The sequence below is a fragment of the Trichosurus vulpecula genome, chromosome 7, assembly GCF_011100635.1.
Source record: "Trichosurus vulpecula isolate mTriVul1 chromosome 7, mTriVul1.pri, whole genome shotgun sequence".
Classification (NCBI taxonomy): domain Eukaryota; kingdom Metazoa; phylum Chordata; class Mammalia; order Diprotodontia; family Phalangeridae; genus Trichosurus; species Trichosurus vulpecula.
Window position 1 is genome coordinate 36151111 of NC_050579.1, and position 12684 is coordinate 36163794.

At 52.6% G+C, this 12684-nt stretch overlaps 1 protein-coding gene across 2 annotated transcripts; it reads left to right on the top strand.

Moving 5' to 3' along the window:
- The first annotated feature begins 1296 nt into the window (after positions 1-1296).
- UNC119 (unc-119 lipid binding chaperone) lies at positions 1297-11235 on the top strand. 2 transcript variants are annotated; one of them, XM_036768705.1, is made up of 5 exons: positions 1297-1572; positions 7686-7799; positions 9444-9546; positions 9829-10028; positions 10749-11235. In XM_036768705.1, exons 1-5 carry the CDS (start codon positions 1398-1400, stop codon positions 10859-10861), a joined length of 705 nt encoding a protein of 234 aa, XP_036624600.1. In that variant the 5' UTR covers positions 1297-1397; the 3' UTR covers positions 10862-11235. The 2 variants fall into 2 exon arrangements, with proteins under 2 accessions (XP_036624600.1, XP_036624601.1); XM_036768706.1 differs by having other exon boundaries at positions 9829-10001.
- Positions 11236-12684: the final 1449 nt, after the last annotated feature.

Genomic DNA, 12684 nt, shown 5'->3' on the forward strand with positions numbered 1-12684 from the left:
AGGGTCACCTGACCCTCCACGATTTGCCCGTGTTTTATTCACTCTTTGGTTTAAACTGTAAGCTCCAAACTGAGACTTGGGGTACAAAATGGTGGCATGCTGCTGTTGGAGGATTGATTCATGTGTCTGCAGACTTGGACAGAGAAAGAAAGATTCTTGGGATGGAGGAGGTATACAGAATGGGAGACCTGTTGGCATTGCCTTGCTGGGAGAATCCTGGGATGGAATGTTCCAGGCAGAAAAGGACCAACGTTTGCTGGTGTTGCCCTAGTAGTGACAGCTGAGCCCTGGTTCTCCCATGAAATCACTTTCCCAGCCTCCTTACAGAGGGCTTAGGCATCACTAGCTGCGGGCCCTGGAGTCGCTTGGCCTTCCCCAGGTTGGGGCTCATTTTCCTCCCTCGGGGTGGGGGAAGGCCCTAGATGTCCCTGGTTTGCAACAGCTCCTCAGCTTTTTTCACTGACTTTCCCCTTGCCCACTGCTGTATGGCACAGCAGGTGGGCCTGAGTCTCTGGCTCCTAGCCTGTGAAGAAAAGACATTGGCCTCTACAGCTCTGGCCTTTGCAACTTCCCTTTCCCTGCTCCCAGAGCTGGCACTACCCAAGCAAAATGCCATCTGGCCTTTGGCTGTCCTGTTCCCTCCCCCATTCCCTTCTGTTGGCTGAATTTTCGCCGCCCCGCTTCAGTCTCTCCTCCCCTACCCCTTTTTCTAGAGTGGGGTATGGGCAGCCATGGTTCCAGGAGCTAGAGCCTGACTTGGGGCGGGGGGGGGGGTGGTCAGAGTACGGACACTAGATGAGAGGCGCCCCTTGGGGGCCTACAGGCCGGTTGGGACAGGATTTCAGAGATCCCTTTGTTCCCCTTTAGGGAGGGACCCTGCCCAGAATGGTCCTCACCCCCCTCTCACGCACGCCGAGGCCCCGGTGCCAGCTCTGAACGTTATTTCGAGCCATCTGCTTTTCCAAATGGACTGTCCTTCCCCCTCCCACTGAGGCTGGCACTTGGGGAGAGGGTGTTCCCTGCGCGTTCGGGGTGAAGCGGAGAGGTTGGGGGGAGGAGGAGGACTGGGGGATAGGTCTGGGGGTGGGGAGAAGGGACGAGCGCAGGGAATGTGAAGAAAGAGGCGCCGAGGGAGGAAGGCTGGAGATGTAGGTCCAGGGGCGCGCAGCTAGGCGGGCCTAGGGGTGGAGCAGAGAGCAGGTACCTGGGTCGGGGCGGGGCCAGGAGCAAGGGGCGGCCCGGGAGCCGCGGGGGGAGGGTGGGGTGGGGTGGGGAAGTAGAGAGGCCAGGCCGGGCCGGACAGACCTGGGCAGATCTTGCTGCCTCCCCTTACCCGCTGCGCGGGCGCCGGACGGCCGCGGCGGTGCGAGGGGCAGCTGGGGGCCGGGACCAGGGCCATGAAGGTGAAGAAGGGCGGCAGCGGGGCCGGGGCCACGGCTGGGTCGGACCCCGGGCCGGGGGCCTCGGGCTGCAAGGACGACGAGCCGGAATCGGAGCCGGAGCCCCAGGCGCTGCGGAGGAAGGCGCTGATCGGGCCTGAAGATGTGTTGGGGCTACAGCGCATCACGTGCGGTGAGGGAGCAGTGGGGGGCTTCGGGGAGTGGGGTCGGGGCGGAGGGATGCGGCCCCAGGGAGCTCCCTGGGCGTTGTCCTCTGTGCACACCTCCCCTTCCCCAGCCCCAGCCCATCATCTCCACCCCGATCTGTGCTCTAGCCGCGCCCCTCCTTCCTCTCCTCTGCTCCCTGCGCCCCACCCATTCTCTCCACTTCGAGACCCTATCCTACCGTCTCTCTCCACTTCCAGCCCCCATCCTGCCTTCTCATCCCCTTTCTGCCTTCAGGGAGCTGCCTTTTGCTCAGTTATGAAAATAGCCTTCAATTGCGGAGAGCCTCGGGCATGGCCCCTACCCCCGTTTCCACTTAGACTAAATGGGGCGAGGCAATGAGGGTGGTCGTCTTTTCTCCCCTCCTGTACCTTCTATGCTATGGGGTGGATTAATTGGGTACCCCTGCAAGGTTCTAGATCAGACCTAGACTTCAAGGAGGGCCCAGTACCTGCTGAATGGACCCTCACTACGTTTGGGCATTAGCATTGAATGTGGAGGGGAGGCACCCTGGGGTAAATGTGGGTCTTAGTACCAGTTCTTGCTAGGAGCATGGCCAGGGGCATCCAGTTAGGAAGAGTCAAACCTGGGCTGGCTGGCCCCTCCAGGCACACTCCCCTCCTCCCAGCCCCAGGAGCAGTCTCTGATCTGCTTGTTATGGATTGAGGTCAATGAGGTGACCCTGAACACTAATCTCTCTGTCTTAAGCCGGTGGCCTAGTGCCCCCAGCCCAAGACAGCATCTCATGTTGACATACAGCCTTTTTGTGGGAAGAGAGGGGCTGCTTATGCCCAACCATTCCCTATCATCTTCTACTCTCTAGAGCGGCATTTGGGGGTGTTTCACCCCCACCTGACTTTGATGCTGTCTCTGGAGACCCAAGGCTGGGGGCGGGGTCTAAGTGTAGCCCCCCCGGCTGCTGCCACCAGGCAACTGTTGAGTTGGCTGGCTCTGTTTCTTACCATTAGGGAATTCTGGGTCCTGGGGCTAGGTATTACAGAATGCCCCTGAATTGCTGATCTTGGGGGCTCAATTCCTCCTTCCCAAGATCCTGATATCTGGAAAAAGAAATGAGACAGGGAGTTGGTCCATAATCAAAAGAGAGAGTGCCTACTGTATACAGGGATGCCTAGATATGTAAAGCAATCTCCTCTCTCAAGGAGCTCCCAGCCTAGCCGGCAAGACAACTCATACCCATTAAAAGTTACATAACGGTTGGTACAGGATATGTCACTAGGCGGGTTCTGCTAAGGGCCGAAATGAGGGCCCAGATGAGGTCACAAGGCAGAGAGCCCCTTGGGAAGGGGGAGACAGGAGGGGATACCTCTGGTCTCCCCCACCTTCCCTCACCGTCCAGGGTGGAGAGAAAAGGTCTTTCACTATAGCTGGGGAAGCTGGAGCTCCTGAGCACCCTGGGTAGGAGTAAGGCTTTGGCCCTGTGCCCCTTTGCAAGGGCCCGAGGCTATGGAACCCGGGCGTTGTCACACAGGCCCCTGTTTCAACCTCCTAGGCTAAGGAAAGGAGTGTGAGTTGGGTCGGTCTAGCATGTGATGTTACTTGGGTCATGCAGTGGCTGAGTAGAGGGTAGGGTGGTGAGTTTCCCCAAGGATTCTTCTCTCTTCTTCCCTAACCAAATAGGCCTGTTCTTTCCCTAAGCCCAAGTAGACCCCTTCCTCCTTCATCTCCCTGGGCCTGGCTGTCCTTCCTCATTCTGTCCCTTACCCTGGGGTTTGGGGTCTAACACAGGAGGAAAAGCCTGCTTAGACTGGGCCCTTGCCTTGGGACACTGGACATTCTGACCCCGATTGCAAAGAAACAGGATTGCTGGATGTGGTAGGACCAGGGAGAAAGGTCAGTCAGCAGGCATTTACTAATCACCTTTATGTGCCAGGCACTGTGCTAAGCACTGGGCATACAAAGAAAGGCAAAAGACAGGCCCTGCCCTCAAGGAGCTCATATCTAATGGAAAGATATCTTCTGTGACTGGGTAGAGAAGAAACTTAAGTTGTGGTGGGCAGAATGCAGGTTAGCTCTAGGGAAGGACTTCCCTACCCAGAAGGCTTTGAGGATCCTTGGAACAGCTACTTTTGAGGAGTGGGTCATGGAGCCTCGGGGTCTCCCATTTTGTCTTGAGTTCCTCTCCCTCACTTCCTTTTCTCTCTCCTAGCCTTGTCTGGTTTGAATTTAGCCTCTGAACCTCCCAAGGATGAGGCACCAGGACCTACCTAGCTCCTTCTGTAGGCCAGATTGACTTTGGCCACCCCATTCCAAAGTCTCACCACTCATATTCAACATGTACTAAATGCCTCCTATGTTCCAGGTGCTATGGTGAGCCATGGGGCTACAGAGACAGAAATGAAACAACAGGAAGTCCTTCTCTGGCTCTGACCTCAGTCCCTCCTGACTCGCTTTCAGCCCATTTTATTTTCTCTACTGCTAGCTGAGGTCGATTTCATAATCATAGGATTTAGAACTAACCTGTGAGACATTAGGGATGGGTTTCTCCAACCCCCTTATTTTACAGATGAGACTGCTGTGGTCCAGAGAAATTAAGGGACTGGTCCAAAGTAACACAAGTTGTAAGTGGAAGAGTGAAGATTTGAACTCAGGTCAGAAAAATAGCCCTTCTCTCTTTCAAGATCTCTTTCTTGTCTCTCTTAGTCTAGCTGACCTACCTCAGTCTTATCTGAAAACAAAAACAACCCACACAAAACCAAAAAATCCCAAACCCAAACCAGCCAGTGGGACCCTGCTCCTGTCCTCTGCCCTCCTCTCTCTTTTTCAGTCAGCCCATCTATCTGTCCCTTCCAAACTGCCTTCCTCCCTTCAGTCCCTGGACCCCTAACCCTGATACCTATGGTCCCATCTGGTGAACAGGCGACCAATGGGACCCTGCTTCTGTCCTCTAGTTTCCTCCCTTGTTGCCCCCATGTCTCCCCCTTCCCCCAATCTCCCAGAGATTCAGATCCTACCCCCCCTCCACCCCACTTGGCTGCTGACACCAGCTGTTCCAGGATTGTCCTGGGCCTTGAGCTCTTGGCTGGGAAGTTGGGGGAGGAGAGGATGGGGAAGGATTTGTGGCCTAAGCAGCCTAGGCTAGGGGGAAATGTGGAGCTCCCTCCCCAGAAGCACCCATTCTGCTTTAGGTCGGTCGTCGGCCATTTTGAACTGGCCCCAAGCACCTCTACCCCTAGATCTTTCCCCAGTCTTTTGCCACTGTAGTTACCAGTTAGACTTCTTCCCCCCAGAGAGCAGAGACTGGAGGGAGGCTGGCAAGGAGGGACCCATGCCTGGTTTTCTGGGCCCACAGCGCCTGAGGGCCTTTTGGGAATAGCGGGTGCCTTCTAAAAGCAGATCAGACCTAGGGGAGGGGCTGGAACAAGTGGTGGCATTAATGGGTCTTTGAGCTCCCTTCTGAGGCTAAGATTTTGTGATTTTTATGGGACCCAGCTTAAAGAGAGATTGTGGGGGAGTGGTCATTGTTCCAGAGAACCTCAGACCTGAGCTTTTTGTCCCAGCCTCCTCATTTTACCAAGGAGAAGAAGGAGGCCCAGAAATAGGTGACTTGCCCAAGCACATGCAGTGAGATATGAGAGGCTGTAGCGCTTTGGCTTCTCCTAGGGAGAGAAGGATGAGAAGGGTCAGCCAATCTCTTGTCAGAGAGAGAAGACAAGGCTGGGCATGGGGGGGCTCCAGGGCCTGTTCCCACCCCTAGGAAGGGAGACAGCATTTTCTTCAGACTTTCTAAAGAAGGGGAGGCTTCAGGAAGGCCAAGATGGGGATGGGGTAGAAAGAGGCTTGAGGAGATGGAGGTGGGGGGTGAGAGGTTGGCGTTTCCCACGAGAACCTGCCTTTCTAAGGGCTCTGAGGTTGGGGGACAAGTGTGAGGGAGATGCAGGCTTGGTTTTTGTGGCTTCTGCCTCAGGCCTGCCCTCCGATCCGAGTGAGGTTATTCTCAGGGCCTGCTACAATTTCTTTCCACCCTTCCCTCCCTTCCTGAGCAGAGCTGTGGTCCTAGCTGCCTGTACTTCCTTATCGCCCCAAGCAGCTCTCCAGGGACTCTGTCTTCCTGTTTGTTACTGACGTGACACACTTGGGCTTTTTCCTTCTAGGGTCCCCCTGGGCCTCTCAACCCCACTCCAGGTCCTCTCTCCACTTTATCAGGAGGACAAGCAGGCTTGGAGTTTTTTGAGGGGTGTTAGTGGTTAAAGTATCTACCCCCTCTGGCTCAGTCCCCTTCATCAGCGCATAGAGTTGGACCAGGAACTTGGTCACCCTAGAATTACGGCAAGGAGGATTAAAGTTAGACCAGAGCTGACCACAAAGGTTTGGGAGCAGAGCTGCCCAGAAGCAAGGGCCTAGAGTTACCTTCCTGCCTGGGGGCACCAGGCCTGGCTAGGGACCTATTTTCTGAGCTCTAGAAGCCCCTTCTGCTTCTCTGGCACTGAGTGGATTTGGAACTGGGCTAGAGGAGGGTGGAGGGGTCCCTGAGGATGGGGCCTGAGGCTCCAGGCAGGGCTTCCCTGCCCCCAGGACATTCCTCTGTTCTAGTTACACTCAGTCAGCTGATAGCTCTTGGTAATCTGCTTTCGTTGTTCCAGGGGATAGCTAAGCCTCTTATGAGGGGAGGACCAGGGACTGATGACTCAGGGCACAGGAGAGATTTTGTGTGTGGGTGTGTGTTGGGGGAGGTCGAGGGGGATCTGGGTTGGGGGCTTCATCTTCCCTTCCTATTGATATGAAGAGAGAAAGGGAGCAAGGCTTGAATAACTAAGTGAGAGTCAAGACAGGCAGCTGCCTGGGGTCCAGTGACCCTTTGTCATATGACTTAAAATATATGCGTAATTATTTACTTAGAGAGACAGAAATACCTCTGAGTGTGATTTTTCAGCATTCATTAAAAATACTTGCATTTATATATACAATATATTATATATTTTTTGTTCTCATACATACATAATACTTTATGCTGTTTCATGCATGCATGTATATATATGTGTGTATGTGTAGGTGTGTAGGTATGTGTGCACACACACATGCATATATATGTACACAAGTATTTTAAATGTCAGAAAATCCTACTCAGAAGCATTTCGTTCTCCATAAGTAAATTTGAACGTTTTAAGTAGAGACTTTTTCAAGCAGGAGTGGCCGGAGGCTTTTCAGACCTTCCGTAGGCCCTGCAGATACCCTGTCCCTTTCATGACTTAGCTCCCCTATGTCTCCTAGCCTTCACTCAGATTGTACCCTTCCCTCTCCTCCTTCTCCAGCCCCCTCCCCCCAAACTGGTTCAGATTTGGTCTTTTCAGGTCCTAGTCACCCTAGTCACCCTCCTCCTTCAGATGAGATATTTATCGAGGGCTTGGCACAGTGCCTGGCATATGTTAGATGATTTAGCAATCAGTGCTTATTTCCTTCCCTTTGCTTCCAGCCACCCCTACATTGCACCCCACCATCAGTTGCATAGAGCCTCAGTGCGAGGTTGGCGTTTGTCTGTAAAGTGTGGGACTTGTTTGCCAATTTCTCTGGTTAGTTATCTCTTTCCTGTTACTGGGATCTCCCCAGGGCAGGTGGGCTGTGGATCTCCCTCCTCCCTCAGACCCCAGAGCTCCCATTCATCAGACGCAAGGTTCCCTGAGGATGGGGTCTGGCCTCCTTCCATGCCTACCCTTAGAACATAGAATTGTAGGCATTTTGGAATGCTGGAAGGGACCTTAGAACATCAAATGTTGGAATTGAATGTTAGTGCTGGCAGGATCTTAGAACATAGAGTATTCCTTCTCTGTAAGACGAGGGGCTTGGACTTGGTCCCTTCCATCTGTAGAGCTAGGATCTTAAGCTTCTTCACCTCCCTGGGCATGTTTCCTTCTCTGGACCAGACAGAAGGCTCCTGAGATCCTTTTCTGGTTTGATACTGTGAGTCTCCTCCCTTGGCTTCTCTGGACAGATGGTGGTAGCTTCACACCCTCCAAGGAGGGAAGTGACTTACCCAGGGCCACTTGGAGACTACGTATATTGCACACCAACCTCTCTGGTCTCACTGGCCATCATCTCCCTCCCCTTCCTCCTTCTCTGACACAGATTACCTCTGCTCTCCAGAGGAGAATGTCTACAAGATTGATTTCACCAGGTTCAAGATTCGGGACATGGAGTCAGGCACTGTTCTTTTCGAGATTAGCAAGCCCCCTAATTCAGGTGAGTAGAGGGCTGGATCAGAAAGAGGGTTAGTAGTGGTGGTGCAGATTCACCCACTGGGAATTCCTCATTCATGGGAAACAGGTCTAGAATGGTGGATTCACTTGCCCAAGGTCTCGCAGCTGGTGGATGGCAGGCCCAGGGCTGCCATCCAGTTCTCCTGATTCCTAGGCCAGCTGTGGTGCCTGCTCACTGGCCATGATCATTATTCAATCAATAAGCATTTATTAAACTCTTCCTGTGTGCCTGGCTGTGCTTGCGGCAGAACTGACCACGCTATAAGAGTGAGAATTCAGGTAGAGGCCAGGGAAGACCTCGGGAGGTCATCCTGTCCATCCCCCTGCCTCTGATGGAATAGAAGCACATTGAGCTCTCATTTTGTCTTCATATCCCTAGCATCATCACTTGCCAGCTGTGAGACCCTGGATAAGTCACTTAAGCTCTCTCTGGGCCTCAGGTTTCTCATCTGTTAAATGAGTCCTTTCCATGTCTAAATTTTAGGATTCTAGCACAGTGTCAGTCAGATGGTAGGTATACCTGTTTGTTGTTTGATCAGCTATGTTCCCAGCTAGGGAGAGGCAGGACTGGGGCCTTGGCCTTTCTCTTTTCCTTTTGTCCCCAAATCCCTGGGAGTGAGGAGTGAGGTAGGAAGGTGCTCTGGATAGAGCTGGGTTTAGGAGTTAGGAGACACTAGGACCTGGCTGATTTTGGAGGGTGGGGAGGGTAAGGGGAGGGGTGTAAGGGGTGTGTGCATATGTGTGTGTGTGTGTGTGTGTGTGTGTGTGTGTGTGTGTGTGTGTGTGTGAGAGAGAGAGAGATAGAGAGAGAGAGAGAGAGAGAGGAAAAGAGGGAGAAGGCTGTGAGAGTGTATATTCGAATGTGTGTTAGAGGATGTGTGTTAGAGTGTGTGTGAGAGTGAGAATGTGTGTGTATGTGTGTGAGAGGTATGAGAGTGTGTATGTATGTGTAAGAGGGTTGTGTTTGTGTGTGTAAGTGAGAGTATGTGCAAGTATATGTGAATGAGAGGTGTATGTATTAGTGAATGTGTGTAAGAGTGTTGGGGTGTGTGTGTGAGAGTGTATGCTTGAGTGAGTGTGTATGTGTATGATTGTGTATGTGAGAGTGTTAGAATATGTTTTTGTGAGAAGTGTGTGAGAATTTGTTTATGTGCAAAGTGTGTGTGTGTATGTGTATGTGTGTGAGAGTGTATGTGTGTGACAGTGTGAGGTGTGAGAGGGTGTGTGTTTTGAGTGTGGGTAAAAGTGTGTGTGAATGAGTAAAAATATGTGTAAGAGTATGTTTATGTGTGAATAAGAGTATGTATATGTTTGAGTGTGTGAGAGATGTAAGAGCATATCTATGTATATACGTGAGTGTGTGAATATGTGGGAGGTGTGTGTGTAAGAGTATATGTGTGTGTGTGTGTGTGTGTGTGTGTGTGTGTGTGTGTATGTTGGAGTAGAGAGCCTGGGCCTCCTGCAGTTGGTACTATGCCAAGTACTGTCAGGGTGCTGGCTACTCAAGGAAGGGAAGGCTAAGCTGGGTATGAAGGAAGCCCAGGATGTTGTGCTCAGGGGGGGCGGGTGCTGGTCTACCAGCCATTCACCCCAGGGTACCGGGGGTGGTGGGGGTCCGCCATTGCAGAGAGAGACCTTAGCGAAAAGCGGGACGTGGACCCCAATGCTGGCCGCTTTGTCCGCTACCAGTTCACCCCAGCCTTCCTCCGCCTGCGGCAGGTTGGAGCCACGTGAGTTACTGGGAAATCTGGGTGTGGGATAGGGCTGTGGTTGGGGAGGCACCTGAACCATGCCCTGCCTTCCAGAGGACATCTGGGCATTGTGCATTCTTTAAAGGGGCTCCATAAAGCCAGGCCAATCAGGCCCCAGCTCCTGGGAGCCCCTCGAACTGGCCTCCGGAGGAGATAACCCTCCCCCTCAGGGGGAAGAGACTGTTCCCAAATGTTGGCTCCTCTCCTGCCCCTTCCATGATGCTGCCCTCCCCATCTCCCCATCTCCCCATCCTTTCGCAGTGTGGAGTTCACAGTGGGAGACAAGCCCATCAGTAATTTCCGGATGATTGAGAGGCACTACTTTCGGAACCGACTCCTCAAGAGTTTTGACTTCGAATTTGGTTTCTGCATCCCCAGAAGCAAGAACACCTGTGAACACATCTATGAGTTTCCCCCGCTTTCGGAGGAGCTAAGTGCGTTTATGGGATGCACACGGGCAGGTGTGGTCGTATGTGTAGGTGTGTGTGTGTGTGTGTGTGTGTGTGTGTGCCCACTACCACGTGGTTCTCTCTACTTGTATATTGGGGTAAAGGTGGTGAGTTGGTGGGAAGTTGAGACATAGAGAAGGTCCATAATTTTTCCCTAGGATGACACAGAGGATCAGTGGTAAGACAGGGGTTGGATCCTAACTACGCAATACCATCCATTTCTCACTTAGTCCCTTTTTAAAAATATGTATTTGATGTCCTTTGTTTTTTGCATCACAATTATTTCTGAGAATACCCCCCTGCTTCCAAGCCTAGCCCTTTCTTGTTACAGTGAAGGACCCTTAAGCAAGGGGGCCTTGCTCTGTAGCCATGATCCAGCGTGGGTCCAGTGTGGGTCCTGGGGGTCCTTTGCCTCTCTTCCCGGAGGATTGAGACGTTCTATTCTCTCTTGTCTGGGATGGTTCTTGATTCTTCACCTGGCCCCCTTTTTTTTTTGAGGGGGAAGGCAGGGCAATTGGTGTTAAGTGACGTGCCCAAGGTCACATAGCTAGTAAGTGTGTCAAGTATCTGAGGCCGGATTTGAACTCAGGTCCTCCTGACTCCAGGGCCGGTTCTCTTTTCACTTCGCCACCTAGTTGCCCCCTATCTGGCCCCCTTCTAACTAGATTTTCATCAAACAAGCCATTCTCTGAGCCGCTCCTAACCTCTGGCCCTGTCTTCGGTCTCTTACAGTCAGTGAGATGATCCGCCACCCCTACGAGACGCAGTCGGACAGTTTTTACTTTGTAGACAACAAGCTGGTGATGCACAACAAGGCAGATTATTCGTACAGCGGGGGGCCATGACCTCCCCCAAACTGAGGCCCCTTCTGGCCTCCAACTTTCCCTCCACCCCAGCTCCTGGCCCCTCCCTCCATCAAGCAGATGGTGTGATTTGCTCCCTACTGCCTGGGGGGTGTGGGGGTGGTTCTTACCTTGTCATATATCCCCTCTGCTGAAAGTCATGGGGATCCCCAAGGTCCTTGAGTGAGAAATGGGGTTCCCTTCCATCTCAGTGGCTTCTCTCCCCTGCTATCTCAATTCTTCCCAGATGTTAGACAGATGCATTTGTTGGGGTCTCAGATTATAGTTTGAAGAGGGCATGTCCTCCTCTTCCAGGAAGGCCTTGGGTGGGAGGGGGGAGGTTGTTTGGTAAGGATCTAGGGTATTTAGGCGATTGCAGGCATTGGAGAAGTTTGGCAGAATTCTCTTGACCTAGGGTAGCAGGGTGGAGTGGGAGTGGGGTGTGGGATAGGGATAGTGCTTCCATTCCAGCCTGGTAGGGGGAGAGTTGGAGACACTAGCAGTCAGCCCCCTAATGACCAATGACTCCTTTTCCCACCTTTCTTCCCACTCAGTGTATTCCCAGGGAAGGGGCCAGACTCCTTTTGTGTTAAATCTCCAAAGTCTTTCTCATTGTCCAGTTGCTGTGGGGGCAGTACCTCCAGGCAGACCTGCTTCCCAGGCAGCCCAACTCTGCCACCTCAGCCCCTCCATCCCCATGGGAGTCTCTGTCTTTGCTGTCATTCCTGACCCAATGCAGGAGTTACCCTTCCCTCCTCCCAGCATTTCTGGGCCATCAATGGTCATGTGCTTAGATGACATTTCTCCCCTGAAGGCCCCAGTTTGAGAGGTGCCCTACCTAAGAAGGGAACAGAGCCTGGCCTTGGTAGGAGACACCTTATCTAAGAAGGGGATATAGAGTCAGGCCTTGGTAGTCTGGGGCCTAAAGCCTCTGTTGTTTCCTCCTGAGTGGTCAACATATACACTGAGGTTTGTAAAAGAAAGCTTTCTGGGTTAGAGGTGGCAGAGATCACGCCTATCCAGGGGACAATGTCAGGGTGGGTGTCTTTGATAACAAACTGCCATAACTTAGGGACTCCTCCTCAGGATTTTGAGATTTTCCCTCCAACGTCTGATTCCCTCCCCTCCCTCTTCCTTCCAGCTCACTGATGATGACCAAGATCAGGGATCATTGTTCTAGAGCTGGAAGGGACCTCAGAGGCCATTGAATCCAATGTTCTCATTTTACAAATTAAGAAACTGAGCCACCTTCTGAACAAGCAGTTAAGGGAGGGTCAGGCTAGATGCAAAGCTTGTGGGGGCGGAGGGGAGGGGGCAGGTTGCATATAGCACAACAGGGCTGTATTTGGATTTCTGTAGGCCACAGGGGGAGTGATGAGGATGAGGTAGGTATGTGCATAAGCAGTGAAGTTGTAGACTGCCCCAGTCCTCAACGGACTGGACCTGTAGCCATCTCTGCCACACATGGCCCGCCTTTTCCTACTCTGACATGTACCATGGGTGCCTAGTACACAGAGATTGAAAAGAACCAAATCCCTTTTCATTTTACATCTAGGGAAACTGAGGCCAGGAGAAGGGAGGTGGTTCACAGTTAGACAGACCTGGGACTAGAATACACTGCACTGCAGCTGTCCACTGTTCAGCCTCTCCTTCCTTCATGCTTCCTCCCATGGTGTCTCCCTGATTTACTCATAGTACACCTGCTCCCCTCCTTCCTCCATCTCCCTTTGCATCATCAAAAGAGAGAAGGTGACTGGGCTGGCTGGAGATCACCCTTGCAGGACTGGCTCTGGGCATGAATGAAGAGCGTCAATGTCTTGTCTTTG